This window comes from Ornithorhynchus anatinus, chromosome X5 (genome assembly GCF_004115215.2).
Source record: "Ornithorhynchus anatinus isolate Pmale09 chromosome X5, mOrnAna1.pri.v4, whole genome shotgun sequence".
NCBI lineage: Eukaryota > Metazoa > Chordata > Mammalia > Monotremata > Ornithorhynchidae > Ornithorhynchus > Ornithorhynchus anatinus.
Window position 1 is genome coordinate 172,867 of NC_041753.1, and position 20,173 is coordinate 193,039.

Here is a 20,173-nt window from a genome sequence, read left to right on the forward strand (position 1 = left end):
AGGGAGGGGGCAAGGGGGTGCAGCTCGCCTCGGGCCCCCTCCCCCACCCTCTGCCCGGGCGGGGGTCCCCGGCCCCCTCCCACCCGGGGCCAAACCCTGGAGCCGGGAGGCCGAAGAGGGCTGGGGCCTGGGTCCGGGGGAGGTCAGTTAAAAATATAGAGCGATATAGTATTTATAGATCCACAGTCTCTGTCCTCCACGTTCGCTTGAAAACAATAAATAATCGAGAAGCGCATTCGATACTTCCTGACGAGGGTGGGGAGCGGGTCGTCACCCCTTTCGGGGCGTCGTCAGAGGGGCTACATCCTGTACACCGTCCCTGTGTGAGACCCCAGGCTACAGCTGACATTGGAGTGAGGGGTGGGGGGTTCCTCCCCGGGCCCGCTGGGAATCCGGGGAGAGGGGGGGTTAGGCAGGGACCCTCTCCCCTCCACGCTGGCAGTGTCTACACCGGCCTCTGGGAGTGACTCCTGATGGGAAGAGGAGGAGGAGGAGGAGGAAGAGGAGGAGGAAGTCTGGCTGGCCACTCTGATCAATAAGGGCACCTGGACTTTCACCCACCAGACCAGGCCCGCTGCCCTCGCCAGTGCCAGGCGTGGGGAGGAGCAGCTGGCAGGAGGTCCGGGGCCAGAACCCGAATCCTTCCCAGGTGACCCCTCCCTTCTTTCTCTCTTCCCCAGGGGACGGGGGCTTTTCTGTAATGCAGGGGTGGGGGTAGGGCAGAGGGCACGGAGGTTTGGGGACACAGGTGAGCCCTGTGTCCGTGCCCCCCCGGCCCCCCGGCATCTCCCTCAGTAGAGGGTCGAGCGGGGCGGGCGTAAGGGGGAGGAGGCCTGGGGGCAGGAGGGCCTGGGGGGCGGTCTCTACAGTGGTCCGGTGGCTTCGAAGTCATTATAACAATATAACTTTGACAAAAATAGAATCTCATTTCATATCAATACACAGAACGGCTTCAGGGCCCTTTCAACTGCTGCTGGAGGGGCAGGGGGTGGGGGGGGAGTTTGCTATTTACAGGGACGTGTGCCGAGGGGGGGTCGGGGCAGAGGGTGCTGGGGGGGCAGAGGTAGCAAGCTGGTAAATTGGGGGGGGCAGGTTCGTGGAGGCCGGAAGGGTTGGGGGAGTCAGGATCTCAGATGTGCTGGTGCGGGGTGGGGGAGGGAGAGGGGCAGCCCCCGGGACCCCCTCCCTCCCCAGCAGGCGAGGATGGGGCGTAGGGAGGCCCTAACCACGACATCGCCTCCCGACTCCCCTGCCCTGGGCCCAATCGGGGAGGGGGCCCAGGCCAGTGGATGCCAGTGGCAGGAGCAGCGGGTTTCATTCACGAGAGTGCGGGGCGGGGGGGCGGGGAAGGAGAAGAGGGTAAGAGGGCGGGAGGATGGGGAAAGGGAGGGGGTCCCGGATTTCAGGACCCCCAGCACCTTTGCTCCCGTCTGCTGTCGTGCAAAGCCCCCTCGCCCCTCTCCTCAGTCCTGGGCCATTCCCCTCCTCCCTCCCCCTCTACCGTGGTGGTCCGGCGTGTCCCCCCGCCCCTCCCCTCAAGCCAGGGTAAACGCAGAAGACACAGTTGACTTGACCACAACCGTCCACAGTAAACAGGAACAAGACGGGGGGTGGGGGAGGCAGCAGCGGGACAGGGGGCTGGACACCCCCCCCCCCCCGCAAGCCCTCCCCCAGGCGGCCCCGGAGGGTACCCAGGAGGGGGGGCAGGTGTGGGGGGGGGCGGCGGCGGCGGTGGCAGCGAGATTAGGATTGTCATTTTTCACCTTCCGGTCGGCGGGAGAAGGAGAGTTTACTTCAATGTCTGCAGAGAGACGAGAGACAGAGATGGAGAGAAGCAGAGAGAGAAATGGGGAGAGGAGAGACAAGAGAGATAGAGAGGACGTCAGCATGCGTTTGGGTGTGGGAGTAATCAATAGCGGAGATCGGGGTGCAAAGACCCCTGGGCGGGGGGGAGGGGGTCACCGAGTCCGGGACAGTCTCTGCGGCATTAGCTGCTCGGGTACAGCATGCCTGGACCTAGGGGGCTGGACACTATGGGTCCTGGTCAGGGGAGGGACGCAGGCTGGATGCATGGCCGGGGTAGGAGGGGACACGGAGTAGCCCCCCGAGGGGTCCGATTCCCACACGTGCACGCTCTCCCAGAGTTTAGGACAGTGCTCAGGGTTAAGCGCTAAATAGAGAGGCAGTGTGGTTCACTGCGAAGAGCACGGGCCTGGGAGTCAGGGGACCTGGGTCCTAATCCCCACTCCCCTGCTGTGGGACCCGGGCAAGTCCCTTAACTTTTCCGGGCCTCAGTCACCTCATCCTTAAAATGAGGATTCCAAACCCGTTCTAGCCTCTCCTTTAGACGGCGAGCCCCATGTAGGACGGGGACCGTGTCCGACCCGATTAATCTGTATCTATCGTAGCGTTTAGAACGGTGCTGGATGCCTAGTCAGGTATTATTATTATCGTTGTAGTAATACTATTACTACAGCTACTGCAGCAGAAGGGATTCAGGTCAGATTCCAGAGAGGCCCTTCCCGGGGGCGGGGGGCAGTTACCCAAGTGTCCAGCCGCAAGCGCTTGGCGGAGGGGCCGTCGGGGCCCTCGGGGGGCCCGGGAGGGCCTCCGGGGGGGGCGCCGGGCCGGAGGAGCCCGAGGGCCGGGCCGACGGATCTGCGGGCGTCCTCGCACTCAGCTCCCTCGTAGGCGCCGCCGACGGGCGAGCGTCCGGCCACGGGGAACGGCGGGGGCGCCGCCGGGCTGCGCGGGCACCGGTTTGGGGACACCGGCTCCGATTTGATGCTGACGTTGGGGCTGGTGTTGACTGTGAGGGTGGCGACGTGGGGGAGGGGGCTGCCTTGTCTGGGCCGGGAGAGAGGCGGGTAGAGAGGGCGGGGGACAGGCGGGGAGGGAGAGAAAGAGAAAAAGGAGAACGAATATTTTTAGTCGCTTCCTTCGAGTCGGATCACCCCCCCCGGCCCGAAAGGTTGCCCGAACCGGGGATGCGGGGGTGGTGGAGATGGGGGAGTAGATGGTGGAGAAGAGAAAGGACCTTAGCGGTTAACAGAGCTTTGCAGAATGGTGCCGGCCCGCCCGCCTCATCTGTTGCCGAATTGTACATTCCAAGCGCTTAGTACAGTGCTCTGCACATAGTGAGCGCTCAATAAATACGATGGAATGAATGAATGTATGAATCCACCGGCCTGGCCCCTGCCCGCTCCCCAGAGCACTCACATTAAGTTAGTCAGGGACACGGGGACCAGGTGGGGCTGCTGCGGTTGCTGCTGCGGCTGCTGCTGCGGCTGTTGTTGCGGCTGTTGTTGTGGCTGTGGCTGTTGTTGTTGTTGCTGTTGTTGTTGTTGTTGCTGTTGCTGCTGCTGCTGCTGCCAGGCAGTGACACTGCTCAGGCTCAGTCCTCCGGGCGAGTTGAAGGCTGGGAGAGAAGTCAGCTCTGCGCTTGTCAGCTGGTAATCTGGCAGAGGCGAAGGGCCGGCTCCATGGGGACCCCAGCCAGGGACCCGGGGCCGGCCGACCCTCGCCGGGGCGCCGTTAGAAGCCGGTCCCCCCGCCCGCCCCCCGGGCCCGCCCCGGCCCCGCACCTGTGTTGTACGCGGTGGGCATGGAGGGGAAGGGCAGGCCCTGGGTCAGCAGGCTCGGGGTAGCCACGGAGACGATGGGAGTGCTCAGGGCGTGGGTCGTCGGGGGGAGTCCCAGGCGCTGTGCGTTCTGCTGGGGAGAGGATAAGGCGACGGGGCAGGGGGGCAGTTCAGGCAGCAGGGTGGGGTGGCCGGACCCCTGGGGATGTGTGTGTGTGGGGTCGGCTGGGTTCACCCAAGCTCCTGCTTTCTTGGTTACTTGTCTCGGGCCACAGACTGGTTCTCTTAGCTTCAGAGGGGCCTGGATATCTCCAGGGCCCCGGGGAGGAGGAGGAGGAGGAAGAGGAGCAGGAAAAGGAATGAGGACGAGGGAGGAGGAGGAGAAGAAAGGTAGGAGGAGGAAGAGGAATGAGGAGGAAGGAGGGAGGAGGAGGAGGGGGAGAAGGACGAGGAGGGAGAGGGAGAGGAGGAGGAGGGGGTAGGTGAGGAGGATGGAAGAGGAAGAGGAGGCAGAGGAAGAGGAAGAGGAGCAGGGCCCGTGCGACAACCACCAGTCCAGTCGTCTCCACAGGCCCCGCTCAGAGGAGGGCCCCGGCCTAATGGCTTCGGACAGCCGCCTTTGCGGTCCTCCGTTTCGGGGTCTGGCTCTCCAAATCCGGGAGGCTGGGAGGCCGCGGCCCGCGCTGACCCCGGGGGAGGCTCCGGCCGGCAGGACCGACTCCGCCCGGCCCGAGAACCGTCGGGTTTTCCGGGCGGTCTGGACCCTGGCCAGGCCCGGCAGCTTTTGGAGCAACTGCCTTCATGGTTGTCCGCTCGCTCTCCGGCTTCTCCGCAGCCAGAGCCGCAGGGAGAGGTCGGACAATTCGTCCCAGGGTGGGTAGCCGCGCTCCTTCCCGGCCCCCAGCCTGGCCGCCTGCCCCCCGGGGGCAGGGGTAGAGGCAGTAGGGGCAGCGGCTTGGAGAGAAGGGAGCATTGCACCCCTCCTCCCCAAGGGAAAGATCCATTTGGTGTCCAGAGGTTCTAGAGGGGACGCCGCCCAGACGGGCACCCTATCGGGCCGACTGGGTCAGTGCCTACCCCGGGTGAGGAAAAAGGGGCATGCACAGGTGATGCCACATGTGCTAAAGGAAGTAGTGTGGCTTAGCAGATAGAGCACCGGCCTGGGTGTCAGAAGAACCTGGGTTCTAATTCTGACTCCGTCACATGTCTGCTGTGTGACCTTGAGCAAGTCACCTCACCTCTCTGGGCCTCAATTCCCTTATCTGTAAAATGGGGATTACGAGGGTAAGTCCCACGTAGAACGGGGACTGTATCAGATCTGATTGGTTTGTAGCCCACCAGTGCTCAGAACAGTGATCGGCCCATAGTAAGTGCTTGACAAGTACCATAATTATTATTATTAATAACAGCTGTACATACACAACCACATGTAGTTGTACACACACAGGTGTACACAGTCACATAAAACTGTACACACCCAGTCCCACATGCAGTTGTACAGTTACACACAGTCACCCATACAGTCGTACACCCAGTCACACACACAGGTGTATACATACAGCTGTACACACACAGTTATGCACAGGTGCACACACGCGGTCTGTCATACACACGTAGCTGCACACGAGCAGCCACACATTATCATTACTATTTTGATGTTGGTTAATCTGTTCTAGGCACCGGGGTTAGTACGAGGTAATTAAGTCTGAACCCAGCCCCCGTCTCACCTGGGGCTCACCGTCCAAATGAGAATGGGTATCGAATCCTCATTTTACAGGTTAGGAAACTGAGGCCCAGGGAGGTGACTTGCCCAAGGTCACACAGCAGGCGATCGGAGGGAGGATTAGAACTCAGGTCTGTGCTATTTCCGCTAGGCCACACTACTTCACTGACGTGATCAGGGATTCCCCAGCCACCCCACCACACACGCCCAACTGTACGCTCACAGCTGCACACCACACAATCACATACGCTCGGCGGTACACCCCGGGCCCCCTCCCCAGCTCTGTCTCATACACATACACGGTGACACAATCGCCCCAAACCCGAGTGGCCCACCCAAGTCACAAACACACAGGAGCCCACGGTGACCCCGGCCGCCCCCCGCCCCGGGTCCCCTCTCCCGCGGGTCACTCACCAGCTCCGCCTGCCCGTCCGTCTGTGTGAAGCAGAAATGAAATCAATGGAAGGGCGAGCCTCCCTCACCCCTACTCCCCGCCCCGTTCTGGGGCCATCCCATCCAACCCCCTGCCTCCAGCCAGATTCGCTCTTGACCCAGCTCGGACGGTCGTCCCTCGGCGCCTCCCCCCGCCTCGGCTCCGGCCTCCCTCCACCTCCACACTCACCAGCTGGGGGCCGAGGGCCTTGGGGCCCTGCGTGGTGATGACCCTCAGGTCCGGCTTGCGGCCGCTGACCCCGAGCTGGGTGGGCGGCGCGGGGGGTGGCGGCGGCGGGGACTTGGCCGGCAGGACCTTGAGCGGCAGGCCGGACCCGTTGGACACCGGCAGGAGCCCGGGGGACGTCCGGGCGCTCACGTAACCGTTCCCTGTGCGGAGCGGTCGGGGCTCAGGTCAGGGGCCGGGAGGACGGGAGCGGGGGCAGGGTGCGTGCGCGGGCGTGGGAGGCAGGGTTAAGTCCCAAGTCGTCCGTCCGTCCTTCCGTCGGCCCCCAGGGCCGCCACTAATCCCAGGGAGGGGGTCGCCAGCCCCGGTGGGCTCTGGGGATCCTGTCACGGTTCTGATTCACTGCCCCCACCGCACACATACACACACACACACATATCACACCAGGAGGAGCAGAAGTGAGAGTCCTCTCTGCAGCCCCAAGTGAATTCAGATTCACATCCTGGCTCTGAAAGTTGTGGTGTTTCCCCACCTCTCATTCATTCATTCAATCGAATTTATTGAGCGCTTACTGTGTGCAGAGCACTGTATTAAGCGCTTGGGAGAGGACACTACAACAATAAACAGACCCATTCCTTGCCCACAACGAGCTTGCAGCCTAGAGTGGGGGAGACAGACATCGATACAAATAAATAGAAATGACAGATATTTTTCATAAGTGCTGCGGGCTGAGAGGGGGAAGAACAAAGGGAGCAAGTCAGGGTGACGCAGAAGGGAGAGGGAGAAGAAGAAAGTGGGGGGCTAGTCTGGGAAGGCCTCTTGGAGGAGATGGGTCTTCAATAAGGCTTTGAATGAGGGGAGAGTGACTGCCAGATTTGAGGAGGGGAGGGAGGGAGTTGTGGGCCAGAGGCAGGATCTGGGCGTGGGGTCGGCGGCGAGGCACAGGGAGCAGGTTGGCATTAGAGGAGCCGAGAGCGCGGGCTGGATTGGAACAGGAGAATAGTGAGGAGAGGTAGGAGAGGGCAAGGGGATGGAGGGCTTTAAAGCCAAGGGTGACGAGTTTCTGTTCGACGCAGAGGTGGATGGGCAACCACTGGAGCGGTTGTACGGTGGTTACCACGCTAACCTCCTTTAGACTAAGCTCATCGTGGGTAGGGAACGGGTCTGTTATACTGTACTCTCCCAAGCGCTTAGTCCAGCGCTGCGCACAAAGTAAGCACTCAACAAATACGATCGACTGATCTCTGTCCCAACGGTGCAGATGCGGCATGTCGTCCCCTCCCCAGGCCCCGCCCCCCCACTGCAGGCCACCCCTCTCCACACTCACCGACGGGGCTGGGGCAGGCGCCGTTACTGCTGCCCAGGTCTCCGCCCAGCAGGGCCCCTGCGAGACAGGCAGAGATGCCGTGTGACCTCGGTGGGGCGTCCTGACCTCTCTGAGCTCAGCGAGGCCCGGAAACGCCCCAGAGAGGGAGAATGGGAGCAGTCCCCAACCTCATACCTCTGAGCGACCGCTTCACACGCCACCTGTCCCTGCCAGGGGCACGGTTCCTGGCCGTGTTGACACCCCCACCCCTGCCCAGCTCCAGCCCCCGTGAGGACATACACCCCTCAGCCCCCAGACATGCAGACGCAACCCCAACCCCGGTCCCCCGCCATGAAGGCACACACCCCCAGCCTCCAGCAGGAAGATACACCCCCAGCCCTTGTCCCTGGCTGTGAGGACGTGCCCGATCATGCAGACCCTCCTCCAGCCCCTGGCCATGCGGACACCCCTTCCCCCAACTGCACTGACTCCCCGACAGGACACTGGCTCCTAGTCATGGGGTCACGCCCCCTCCCCTATCGAGTCCCCAGCCCCCACCCTTCAGCCAGAGACAGACAGAAAGACAAACACACACCCACACACACACAGACCTGCGCTGGCCGGCCGCTGGGGCAGACCGGGGGACACGGTGTTCCTCTGGGTGGCCGGGGGCTGCGGCGACATCAGGCGGGGGTCCGCCAGGACCGGGGAAGGCAGCGGGGCCCCGGGGCTGGTGAACTGCAGGGCGCTGGGGTTCGAGACGGGCACCGTCACGGGCATCGCAAAATTGGGGGCCGGGACGGCGGACTGAGGGCGAGAGAGCCAGGGCCAGTGGGTCGGCGCGGTCGGCATCACCTGCTCAGCCCCTTCATTGGTCCGCGGCGCTTCTTACGCTCTTACTACGTGCCAGCCGCTGTACTAAGCGCTGGGGTAGTTCCACGCTAATTCCCGTCCCACCTGGGACTCGTGGCAGGGTGGCGAGTGGGGGTGTATCCCATTTAACAGATGAGGTAGCTGAGGCACAGAGAAGTGCGGTGTCCTGCCCGAGGTCACAGGGCAGATAACTGGCAGAGCCAGAATTAGAACCCGGCTCCTCAGACTCCCAGGCCTGGGCTCCTTCCACTATAATAATAATAACGATGGTACTTGTTAATCGCTGACTGTGGCCCAAGCACTGTTCTAAGCTCTGGGGTGGAGACAAGGTAAGCAGGTGGGACACAGTCCCTGTCCCTCATAGGGCTCACACTCAATCCCCATTTTACAGATGTGGTAACTGAGGCCCAGAGAAGTGAAGTGACTTGCCCAAAGTAATAATAATGTTGGTATTTATTAAGCGCTTACTATGTGCCGAGCACTGTTCTAAGCGCTGGGGTAGACACAGGGGAATCAGGTTGTCCCACGTGGGGCTCACAGTCTTAATCCCCATTTTACAGAGGAGGGAACTGAGGCACAGAGAAGTTAAGTGACTTGCCCACAGTCACACAGCTGACAAGTGGCAGAGCTGGGATTCGAACTCATGAGCCCTGACTCCAAAGCCCGTGCTCTTTCCACAGAGCCACGCTGCTTCCCACACACAGCAGACACGTGGTGGAGGAGCCGGTATTAGAACCCATGACCTCATGACCTTCTGACTCCCAGGCTCATGCTCTAATCCACTGGGCCACGCCGGAGTTGGACGGAGTTCAACTCTCCCCCGCCGGCCTCGTGCTGTGTGACTTGGGGAGCGATGCTCGCCCTCTCAGAGTTCCGGTTCCGGCTGCCCTGTCTTTACCTCCCAGGAACTGTATCACTGGCAGAGGAGGTCCCCTCCCACCCCCCGTCCCGTCCCCCCCGGTCCCCGCCCCCTCCCCCGGGTCCCTCCCCAGCTCAGTCCTGCTTTCCCTTGGTTTCAGCCCCAGGAGAGGGGCTTCCCACTCCCCACCCCTCCTCCCCGGCCCGAGGAGCTAATAGCTCACTCTGACCCTGGATCATTTTCTAGCCTGGATCCCAACCCTCCCCCAGGCCAGAGACAGCAGTCGGGGCAAGAGAGAGAGGCGGTGACCGGGGCAGGGCGGAGGGCAGAGGACAGGGGCGGGGAGATGCCAGGCGGGGGCGGGGAGACAGGCGGGGGCGGGGGGACGCCAGGCGGGGGCGGGGAGACGACAGGCGGGGCCGGGGAGACGCTCACCCCGTAGCGCTTGAAGAGGACGTCCAGGTCGTCGCTGGCTCGGCGGAACTTCTCCTCCAGCAGCGGGGACTGGTCGATGGAGTCGTCCCCGTCGGCCTCGGGGCTGTCGCACCCGTTAAAGCCCTTCTTCCGCAGCGTCTGCCGCACCACACCACGACACACAACACCGCACCGCAGCCCGGCGTCAGCCTCGGCAGTGAACCCCCGTTGGGCCCCCACTCGCCACCCCGCCAACCCTCCCCCGCCTCTGCGGGGCCCCGGCTCGCCAACACGCTGACCCCCGCCATCCCCCTCACCCTCCCACCGACAGATGGACCATCCAGTTTAGGACCAAAGACCCGGGTCTCGTCGGACCCCTGCCTCCCCGCAAGGATGGTGAGGGGCCGAGGCAGAGGTGGCGAGAGAGATGGAGAGAGGCGGCGAGAGACAGAGGGGGGGGGGGGCGACAGAGACAGAGAGAGGTGGTGACAGAGACAGGTGGCGACAGAGACCGAATGAGGCGGTGACAGAGACAGAGGCGGCGACAGAGAAATTTGGCAACAGGAGAGAGGCGGCGACAGAGATGACGGAGAGAGGTGGCGGCGGAGACAGAGAGGCGGAGACAGTGATGGTGAGAGGCGGCGACGGTCAGCCAGCGACCAGTGGTCCGACCAGTGACCGAGCCGAGAGGTCGGCCTGCAGGTGGCCGGGGGCCGTGGTTGGAGGGAGGGCTGCGGGACAGTCACCCTGAGGAGGGGGAAGCTGCTTAAGCCCCCTCCCCTCCCTTCTCCCCAGCCCCCACCCCAGCCTTCATTCCCGCACCGGGGAGCGCAAATGTATCTCTGGTGAGTCCCGGGGACCGTGGGAGTCCCAGCAAGGAGGTTCTGGCGGCGGGGGAGGGGGTCCCGGGGGTCGGGAGGGGGTCCCGGGCCAGACCTCGATGATGTCTGTGTTGGTGCGGCTCTCGTGCGGCTCGTTGTACTCGGTGTACTTGAGGAGCACCTTGTCCATGTCGGTGCTGGCGTACTGGAAGAGCTTGTTGGAGTGGTTGAAGATGATCAGGGCGATCTCGCAGTCGCACAGCACGCTCAGCTCGTACGCCTTCTTCATCAGCCCAAACTTCCGCTTGGTGAACGTCACCTGGCCCCGGGGGGAAGACGGGACGGGGGGTCACGGCGGACCCCGGGACCCGCCGGGAGGAGGGGGCGCGGCGGGCCCCGAGACCGACGGGAGGATCGTGGAAGGACCGAAGGACTCCCGCCTCCTCCCCACACCCCCCCGGAGCGCCGCTCCCCAATCACCTGGCGGTTCCTTTCATCCGTGATCCTCTGAATCTGGATCTTTTTCCGCCCCATTTTCTGGCGGAGCGAGGAGCGGGGAGAGCGACGCGCTGGCTCCGGGGTCCTCGGCGGGGGTGGTCACGCTGAGGTCATGAAAGGTCACAGGGCGTGGGATGCGGGGGGCTGGGGGGGTCGGGTCGCCCTGGCCTGCTCAGACCTCCATCCTCAGAGTCGGGGCGCCAGCGGGTGGTGCCTGGGGGTGCAAAATAATATAATAATTATGGCATTCGTTCAACGCTTACTATGTGCCAAGCACTGTTGTAAGCGCTGGGGTAGATACAGGTTATTCAGATTAATTAAAACAGATCTCCCCGACTTTGGCACCAGGGATTGTGACACTCCCCCTCCTTAGCCCGGGGAGGTTCCCCCAAAAAGAGGAGGGGGAAGGGAGGGGGAGAAGAAGGAGAAATAAGTGGGGGGAAGGGGAAGAAGAGGGAGAACCAAAGGAGGCGGGAGAATCCACCCCATAGAGACAATGCCCTGGTTGAAAGGGGGTCCGGAGTGACAGTGCCAAGATCTGTAGGGGGAGATCGGGTAATAATAATAATAATAATGATGATGATGATATTTTTAAGCACTTGCTATGTGCAAAATAATCGGGTTGGACACAGTCCCCGTCCCACACAGGGCTCAGTCTTAAACCCCATTTTACAGGTGAGGGAACCGAGGCACGGAGAAGGTCACACAGCGGACAAGGGGAGGAGCCAAAATCAGAACGCAGATTCCCCCACGCTCTATCCAGTAGGCCACGCTGCTTCTACCGATAGGACAGGAAATTTAGTATCACCACCACCCCTCCAAACTTAACCCCAGGGCTCGCCGCCCGGGGAAGGATGTCAACTATGTAGACAATTCCATAATTACCCCCAACACAGACAGCGGGCATTACACCGGGGACTACATAAAGGACCACTGCTACTCTCATGAACCAAGGGTCAATCGATCTTCATATTTATTGAGCGCGTCCGTCTGGTGTCGGAGCAGGGTACTAAGTGCTTGGGAGAGTACATCAGAACAGAGATGATAGACACGGTCCCCGCCTGCCCTCAAGGGCCCGACAGTTTAGAGAGGGAGAGACGGACAGTAAGAGAAAAAATGTGGACATAAGTGCTGTGGGGCTGAGGGACGGGCGGATAAAGATAAGCGCGTGCAAAGGCACAAAGAAGGGAGTGAGAGAAGTGTCATTCAGATCAATATGGCCATTTTTCCTTATTTCCTCTCCAATTGACTTTTGGGCCACAGGGGGTCACTGAGACAAGGGAACGGCTAGATTGGAGAAGCAGCACAGCCTAGTGGATAGAGCCCGGGGCCTGACCGGAGTTCTTATCCACTCGTCTGCCGTGTGACCTCGGGTAAGTCACTTCTCTTCCCTGGGCCTCAGTTTCCTCATTTGTAAAATGGGGATTAAGAGTGCGAGCTCCATGTGGGACAGGGACTGTGTCCAACCCGGTCTGCTTGACTCTACCCCAGCGCTTAGTTCAGTGCGGATCAGCGGAAAGAGCCCGGGCTCGGGAGTCAGAGGTCGTGGGTTCTCATCCCGGCTCCGCCACTTGTCAGCTGGGTGACTTTGGGCAAGTCACTTCACTTCTCTGGGCCTCAGTTACCTCATCTGTAATATGGGAATTAGGACTGTGAGCCCCACGTGGGACAACAACCCGATTACCTTGTATCCTCCCCAGCGCTTAGAACAGTGCTTGGCACATAGGAAGGGCATAACAAATAGCATCATTACATAGCAGGTGCTGAACAAATACTACAATTATTATTATCATTATTGTTATAGCATGGCCATCGCAGCCCGTACGGCATCACTATACCAGTCCATAGAGCATCGTGCAAACACTGTGTCAGTAAATAAGGCACCGCCTTCGACTACGCACAGAACAAGAGGAGGAATAGGCTGGACCGGGAGGTGGGATGAGGTCGTCATGGTAACTGTAGCGGGGCAACCGCACCCCCCCACCCCCCACATGGAGCAGACAGAGCCCATGGGGTCATGATCGCCATGGAAACCACATCTCTTTCTCTCCCTCTCCCCCAACTTTCCCTCGTGTCCCCACCAAAGTGTGGGCCCAAGGAAGGGCAACCAGGGAGGTCTTCCTGGAGTCCAACTTGGCAGCCTTTTGATGCCTCCCACTCCACTCTGGCCCCTGGCCCCAGAGAGACACACACATACACACAGTGACACACTCACCTACCCAGAGCTGTCCACAGAAAAACACAGACACACATACACACAGTGACACTCATCTACACAGAGGCGGCCCACAAAAACACAGTCACCCCCACATCCAGTGACACTCATCACACAAACACAGTCACACACATACACAATGACACTGATCTATTCAGAGACGGACACGCAAAAACACATTCATACACACAGTGACACTCATCTACACAGAGACATCCACAAAAAAAAAACACAGACACACACTCACACCCAGTGACGCTCATCTACACAGAGGCGTCCACACACAAACACAGTGACGCCCGCAGACGTACACAGGACACAGGTACATGCACGCGTGCACACACGCACACGTTCCCTGTCCTGCTCTCCCGCCCAGAGAGCTATGCCCTCGGCGGGTGGCCTAGGGGACCCCTGAACTGCTCCCCTCCGATGCCGCTCAGGCGGCAGGGGGACTAAGGGGCGTCCCAACCCTCCCTCCGCCTCTGCAGAGTTTCCCATGCTGACCCCCCCCACCCCCACCCCGCCACACACACATACACACACACAACCACCACCAAGAGGCAGAAGTGAAACTGGGAGGGGTGAGGGGGAGGGAGAAGGCGAGGGGGACGCGGGGCGGGGGTGGGAGGCCCAGCAGGAAGGAGGAGGTGGGGTCCAGAAGGGGGGCTCTGCCCTCCCCTGGTCTGACCCACCTCCGACCCCCAGCCCTTCCCCAAGGCAAACACACACACACTATGCATACACATCTATGCTCTGACCCGCTCAAACCAGGCTGGGGCTGCTTCAGTCATTCAGTGGCATTTATTAAGTGCTTACTATGTGCGGAGCACTGTACTGAGCACTTGACACACTTCAATACAACAGAGTTGGCACACACGTTCCCCTGTCCACGGCCAGTGTACAATCTAAAGGGGGAGACCATCTACTAACTCTATTGTCCTCTCCCCAGGGCTCAGCACAATGCTCTGGACACAGAAACCGGAAGCTCCTTGAGGACAGTGATCGTGTCTACTATATTGTACACGCCTCAGCACTTGGTAGATAGAGTGCTCCGAGAAGCAATGTGGCCTAATGGAAAGAGCACGGGCCTGGGAGCCAGAGGACCTGGACTCTGACCCCGGCTCCACCACTTGCCTGCTGGGTGACTTTGGGCAAGTCACTTCACTTCACTGTGCCTCAGTTTCCTCAACTGTAAAATGGGGATTTGATGCTTGTCTACTGATGCTGGTGTACACTCCTCAGCGCTCAGTACATTGCTCTGCGAAGCAATATGGCCTAGCGGATGGAGCCGGGGCCTGGGAGTCAGAAGGACCTGCGTTCTAATCCCGGTTCCGCCACTCGTCTGCTGTGTGAGCTTGGGCAAGTCACTTCACTTCTCTGGTCCTCAGTTCCCTCATCCGTAAAATGGGGATTAAGACCGTGAGCCCCACGTAGGACAAGGACTGGGTCCGATCTGATTATTTTCTATCTACCCCCACGCTTAGAGTGCTTGGCACATAATAAGTGCTTAACAAATACAAGTATTATTATTATTACTTAGACTGTGAGCCGCTGGTGGGACAGGGACTGTGTCCGATCTGATGAGCCTGTATCCACTCCAGGGCTTAAAAGAGGGCTTGACACATAACAAATGCCATAAAAAACAAAAAAGAAAAACCGGGGTGGGGGTGGGGGGCCCGGGAGTTAGGCTTGGAGGCGGGGCTCTGGAGGGAGGAGGAGGAGGAGGCAGAGTGACCTCTCTCATCCCGGAGGCCGGCGGGGTTGAGGTTGGACCGAGGCCGGGGCCCCTGTAAAGGTGAGTCAGGATGACCACGCCACCTGTCCACCCCTCGGTCGGTCCACCCGTCCTTCCGCCCTTATCTTTGACTGTGGCCACGCCCGGCGCCACAGAGCCAAGATAATGACACTAAAACCCGCCCGTCTCACTCACCGAGTCTCCCCGGTGGCTCCGGCCTCTGAATCAGGGACCAGAAATACATATGGGTACTCTGTGGAGCCCCATATCTCTGTGTGTGTGTGTGTGCGCGTGTGTGTGTGTTTGTGTATGTGTCTGTGGGGTCTGGATCTCTGTGTTTATTTTAAAAAAAAAAGAATCTCAGCATTTATTAAGCACTTGATAAGTGGAACAGATGCGAGATAATCAGTGCACACTAAGTCTGTGTGTGTACATGTGTGGGTGTGGGTGTCTCTCTGTCGCCGTGTCACTGCATGAGTCTGAGGGTGTATGTGTGTGTGTGTCAGTGCTAGGCCGGTGGTGTTGCTTCCTGGGGCCGTCAGTGTACGTCAGTGCCGAGCCGGCGGTGTTGCCCCCGAGGCTGGGTGTCAGTGGATGTCTATCACTGCTAATAATGATAATCGTGGTAGTTGTTAATCCCTTCGTGTGTGCCAAGCACTGTACTAGAGGCCGGGGCAGGACGCTGTCGCTGTCCCTTACGGGGCCCACAGGCTAAGTATCGAGCCAGTGGCGTTGCTCCTCGGGGCTGGGCGTCGGGGCTGAACCGGTGGTGATGCTTCCCTGGGACCGGCAGCGTAGGCGAGTCGACCGCCGGGCCGGTGGTGTCGTTCCCTGGGGTTGTCGGTCTATGCGTGTCGGCGTGGAGCCAGACACGTGGTGCCCTGGAGTCGTCGCTGTCCGTCTGTCAGTGTCGAGTTTGGTGGTGTGGCTCCTGGAGGCTGTGTCGGTCAGCGTACGCGGGCCAGTGCCAATAATAATAAATGTGGCATTCGTTAAGTGCTTATTGTGGGCCAAGCGCTGAACCGGGCAAGATAATCAGGTCAGACACAGTCTCTGTCCCCTGTGGGGCTCACAGTCTAAGTACTGAGCGGGCGGTGGTGTTCCCTGGGGCTGTCGGGGTATGTGAGTCGGTGCTGAGCTGGTAGTGTTGCTCCGCCACTTGTCAGCTGGGTGATTTGGGGCAAGTCACTTCACTTCTCTGTGCCTCAGTTACCTCATCCGTAAAGTGGGGATTAAAACCGTGAGCCCCACACGGGACAACCTGATTACGTTGTATCTTAGAACGGTGTTTGGCACATAGGCGCTTAACAAATACCATTATTATTATTATTATTACGGTTGCTCCCTGTAGTTGCCTCCATCTAGCTGTATATGTATGTCAACACTCCCCAGAGTTGTCTCTATCTATCCATCCTTATATGTATGTCAGGACTGGGCTGGTAGTGTTGCTCCCGGGTGTTGTCTCTGTCTATCTCTATATGTGAGTACTGAGCTGGTAGTGTTGCTCCCTGGAGTTGTCTCTATCTATCTATATATGTATGTCAATACTGAGTCGGTAGTGTTACTCCCTGGAGTTGTCTCTATCTATCCATCCATATACGTATGTCAGTGCTGAGCTGGTAGTGTTGCTCGCCAGAGTTGTCTCTATCTATATATGTATGTCAGTGCTGAGCTGGTAGTGTTACTCCTTGGAGTTGTCTCTATGTATGACAGTGCTGAGCTGGTAGTGTTGCTCCCTGGAGTTGTCCCTATCTATCTGTGTATGTGTGTCAAGTGCTGAGCTGGTAGTGTTACTCCCTGGAGTTGTCTCTATCTATGTATGTCAGTGCTGAGCTGGTAGTGTTGCTCCCTGGAGTCGTCCCTATCTGTATATGGATGTGAGTACTGAGCTGGCAGTGTTGCTTCCTGGAGTTGTATCTCTATCTATCTATCTATCTATCTATCTATCTATCTATCTATCTATCTATCTATCTATCTATCTATCTATCTATCTATCTATCCATCCATCCATCCATCCATCCATCCATCCATCCATCCATCCATCCATCCATCCATCCATATATGTGTGTCAGTGTAGAGCTGGTAGTGTTGCTCCCTGAGGCTGTGGAAATGTGGAACCAGGGGCTTTGTCCCTTTGCCATCCTTCCCTTCCCCCGGAATCCGGCCTCCCACGCCCCGGTCCTGGGCCGGGGGTCCGTGGGGACCTGCCAGGCCCAGACAGACGCGTGTGGACCCACGGACCGGGGGTGGGGAGGAGGAGGAGGAGAAGGAGGAGGCGGGCACAGAGTCCTCCCCAACACCAGGGCTGCCCTGCTCGTAAAGGCCCAGCGGCGCGGGCAGGGACGCAGCTTCGGGGAAGGGTAATTAGCGGCTATAAAGCGCTTGGAGATCTCAGGATTAAAGGGTCCGGGCCCCCTCCCCCCGCTGACCCCCGTTACCGTAAGTCTTCGAGTGGGGCGAGGCGGGCGGTGGGCGGAGGGCCCGGCCTGCCCAGGTCTGCGGCCCAGCGCGGGGTCGGGGGGAGGGAGACCCGCCCCCTGCCCCCTGCCCCCTGCCCCCTGCCCCCAAGAGGGATCCAGGGGAGGCTGCCCGCCTGCCCCTCCCCGTCGGTGCTGTGTGCTGGCTGACCCGCACACCCTCTCTGGGCCAGGGTTATTAGGCTGCGGGTCAGGCCGGAGGTCATGCGTTCCAAGCGCTTAGGACAGTGCTCTGCACATTGCAAGCGCTCAATAAAGCCTACTGAATGAATGAATGACTGAAATACGGATTTTTCCTGCCTCTGCACCGGGTAGACCTTTCCTCAGGACCGGTCCACACCGACGGACCCGACAGACACACAAACACACAGAGACCACAGCGGCATACACACCCGGGGACACACACACACACACACACACTCACACCCAGCACACACACACATATACACAACCAGCACACACACACACACAAACACACAGACACCACAGAAGCATACACATCCGGGGAGATAGACACACACATATACACACCCAGCACACGCACATATACACAACCAGCACACACACATATACACAACCAGCACACACAAACACCAACACACAGAGACCACACCGGCGTACACACCCGGGGAGATGGACACACACACATATACACACCCAGCACACACACATATACACAACCAGCACACACACATATACACAACCAGCACACACAAACACCAACACACAGAGACCACACCGGCATACACACCCGGGGAGATGGACACACACACATATACACACCCAGCACACACACATATACACAACCAGCACACACAAACACAAACACACAGAGACCACACCGGTGTACACACCCGGGGAGATAGACACACACACACATATATACACCCCCAGCGCACACACACATATATACACCCCCAGCGCACACACACACACACATATATACACCCCCAGCACACACACACATATATACACCCCCAGCACATACACATATATATACACCCCCAGCACACACACATATACACAACCAGCGCGCACACCCCACCGAGACACATTACATAACCTGCTTACCGTACTTTCCCGCTTACGAGGCGCTGCCAAGCCCTCCGCACCCCCGCCTTCTCTTCCAGACCCCTACCCCCCACCCCCACCTCGACCCTTCGGGGTCGTCCGTCGGAGCGACCTTCCCCCCCCTTCAAAGCCTTATTAGTAATAATAAATCATCATCATAATAAAAGCCCATCTCCTCCAAGAGGCCTTCCCCCACGAAGCCCTCCATTCTTCTTCTCGCACCCCCTTCTGCGTCGCCCTTGAGCTTGGAATCGCTCCCTTTCTTCGCCCCTCTCTCGGTTGGACCTACCTATCATTTATATATCGACATTATCGTCCGTCTTCCCCTCTAGGCTGTCAAGTCGTCGAGGGCCGAGACGGCGACTACCCACTGCACCGTACACCCCCAAAGGCTGGGGATAGTGCTCCGCACACAGTGAAAGCTCAATAAAAACCAACGATTGATGGATGGATGGATCGATCGATCGATCGAGTGGGGTCCCTCCCGGTCGGAGGTCCCGGGGGAGGGGGGGGGTCTGGAGTCCCTCCCAGAGGAATGCAGCAAGAAGGATGGAGAGTCAGCAAGGGTCCGGGGGCCTTGCTTTTCCCGAAAGGGGACCGGGGGTCAGGGTGGAGCACAAGATGGGCAGCCCCCTGCCCTCCTGGCCGCAAACCTCCCCCTGGGCCTCAGACCTGAAATCGCGACACCCCCCCCGCCCCCACCTCCCTCATTCCCAGGTTGAACCAGAGCAGCGAGAGGGATGTTGGGGAGACTCGGGTGGTTACCAAGGCAACCACTTCAGCGGTGACAGGACCTTCCACCGGGCCCGAAGGCAGCCCCCGCCCCCTCCCCCCAACTCTGTGATGCTCGGGGGGGGGGGGACGGGACGGGACAGGATGGGGGGGGGGAAGGGGGAGCGGGACTCGGGGCGCCCCCAACCCGGGAGGCCTGGCTGGAGGGGGAGGTCCTGTGGCTCGGGGGATGCTGGGGGCGGGGGGGCCCGGGGACCCCCCCCCCCATGCAGGGATGCCAAGGTGCAGAGTGTGCGCGCACAGTCAGACACACACAGGGCAATCCCGGGGGGGGGGGGCGGCTTTCCCGGGGTCACAGGCCGAGTGACCCCCCCAGCCCCTCCCGGGTCAGGTCGCCCCCCGCCCCCCGCCCGCACCATTTTGGTCCGGGGCGGCGGCAGCAGGAAGAGGAGGAGGAGAAAGGGGAGAAAGGGGAGGCGACGGAGAGGGGACAGGGCGACGTCGGGAGGAGGGGGGGGGGTGGGGGTCGGTCCGGGGGGGGGGGGCCAGGGTCCGTCCCCGGGCCTCCCGGGGGTGGGGGAGGGGGCTCTTAAAGAGGCAGGCGCCTCGTTTTCCGGGACTCACCGCTGCGGCGCCCGGCGTGCGGGGGCTGCCCCCGGGGGGCCCGGCCGTCGAACCCGGCCGGGAAGGGCGGGGGGCTCCCTGGCGGAGGCGGCGGCCGGTTCCTAAGGCGGGGTCCCCGGGGCTGGGGCTGCGGGGGTCCGTCCCCGTCCCCTGCCCGTCGTGCGGGTCGGCGGGTCGGCGGGTGGGTTCGGCTGGGCCCGGCGGGGCTGGGCCGGGTTGGGCTGGGCTGGGCTGGGCTGGGCCGGGCCGGCGGAGACGGGGCTCAGCCTAGCCCGGGCGGGGACGGGGACGGGGACGGGGACGGGAGGGGGGGCGGGGCCCGGGGGGACGGGCGGCCTCGGGACCCAATGGGAGCCCGCGATGGGGGCGCGGGGGCGGGGCGGAGCGGGGGAGACGCCCCTTCCCCCCTCCCCTCCCCCCTCCATCCCCTCCCCACCCCCTCCCCGGCCGGCCGGACCGCTGCCAAGCCCAGCCAAGCTAGGCTGCAGCGCGGAGGAAGAGGCCCGATCCTTCCGCCTGCTGGGGGGCGATGCAAGGACTGGCAGACACACGCACGGGGGGGGGGGGGGGTCGGGGGGGTCAGGGGTCAGCCCCGGAGGCTCCCCAACCCGAGTCTTTCCTGGGA

General features: G+C 60.7%; 1 protein-coding gene across 4 annotated transcripts; it reads right to left on the minus strand.

Moving 5' to 3' along the window:
• Nucleotides 1–444: 444 nt before the first annotated feature.
• On the minus strand, nucleotides 445–19,748 carry MEF2D (myocyte enhancer factor 2D). Of its 4 annotated transcripts, none has more exons than XM_029055822.2 (12): nucleotides 19,549–19,748; nucleotides 10,677–10,908; nucleotides 10,312–10,515; nucleotides 9,397–9,534; nucleotides 7,841–8,036; nucleotides 7,251–7,307; nucleotides 5,927–6,126; nucleotides 5,719–5,739; nucleotides 3,585–3,714; nucleotides 3,220–3,418; nucleotides 2,544–2,847; nucleotides 445–1,801 (listed from the first exon to the last, which is right to left on the minus strand). In XM_029055822.2, the coding sequence occupies exons 2-12, from the start codon at nucleotides 10,728–10,730 to the stop codon at nucleotides 1,790–1,792; spliced, it is 1,515 nt and encodes a 504-aa protein (XP_028911655.1). In that variant the 5' UTR covers nucleotides 10,731–10,908; nucleotides 19,549–19,748; the 3' UTR covers nucleotides 445–1,789. The 4 variants fall into 4 exon arrangements, with proteins under 4 accessions (XP_028911655.1, XP_028911654.1, XP_028911652.1 ...); XM_029055821.2 differs by having other exon boundaries at nucleotides 3,220–3,457; nucleotides 3,585–3,711; nucleotides 19,549–19,745; XM_029055819.2 differs by having other exon boundaries at nucleotides 3,220–3,457; nucleotides 19,549–19,745.
• Between the last annotated feature and the right edge of the window lie 425 nt (nucleotides 19,749–20,173).

What these genes read in the sequence shown, in the direction of transcription:
- MEF2D (XM_029055819.2), bottom strand. Translation starts at nt 10,730, where the DNA reads ATGGGGCGGAAAAAGATCCAGATTCAGAGGATCACGGATGAAAGGAAC. An exon ending in CCAGCGGCCGGCCAGCGCAG is followed by an intron (nt 7,308 to 7,840) that starts GTCTGTGTGTGT and finishes CCTGTCTCGCAG; the next exon opens with GGGCCCTGCTGGGCGGAGAC. An exon ending in AGGCCCTCGGCCCCCAGCTG is followed by an intron (nt 5,740 to 5,926) that starts GTGAGTGTGGAG and finishes TGCTTCACACAG; the next exon opens with ACGGACGGGCAGGCGGAGCT.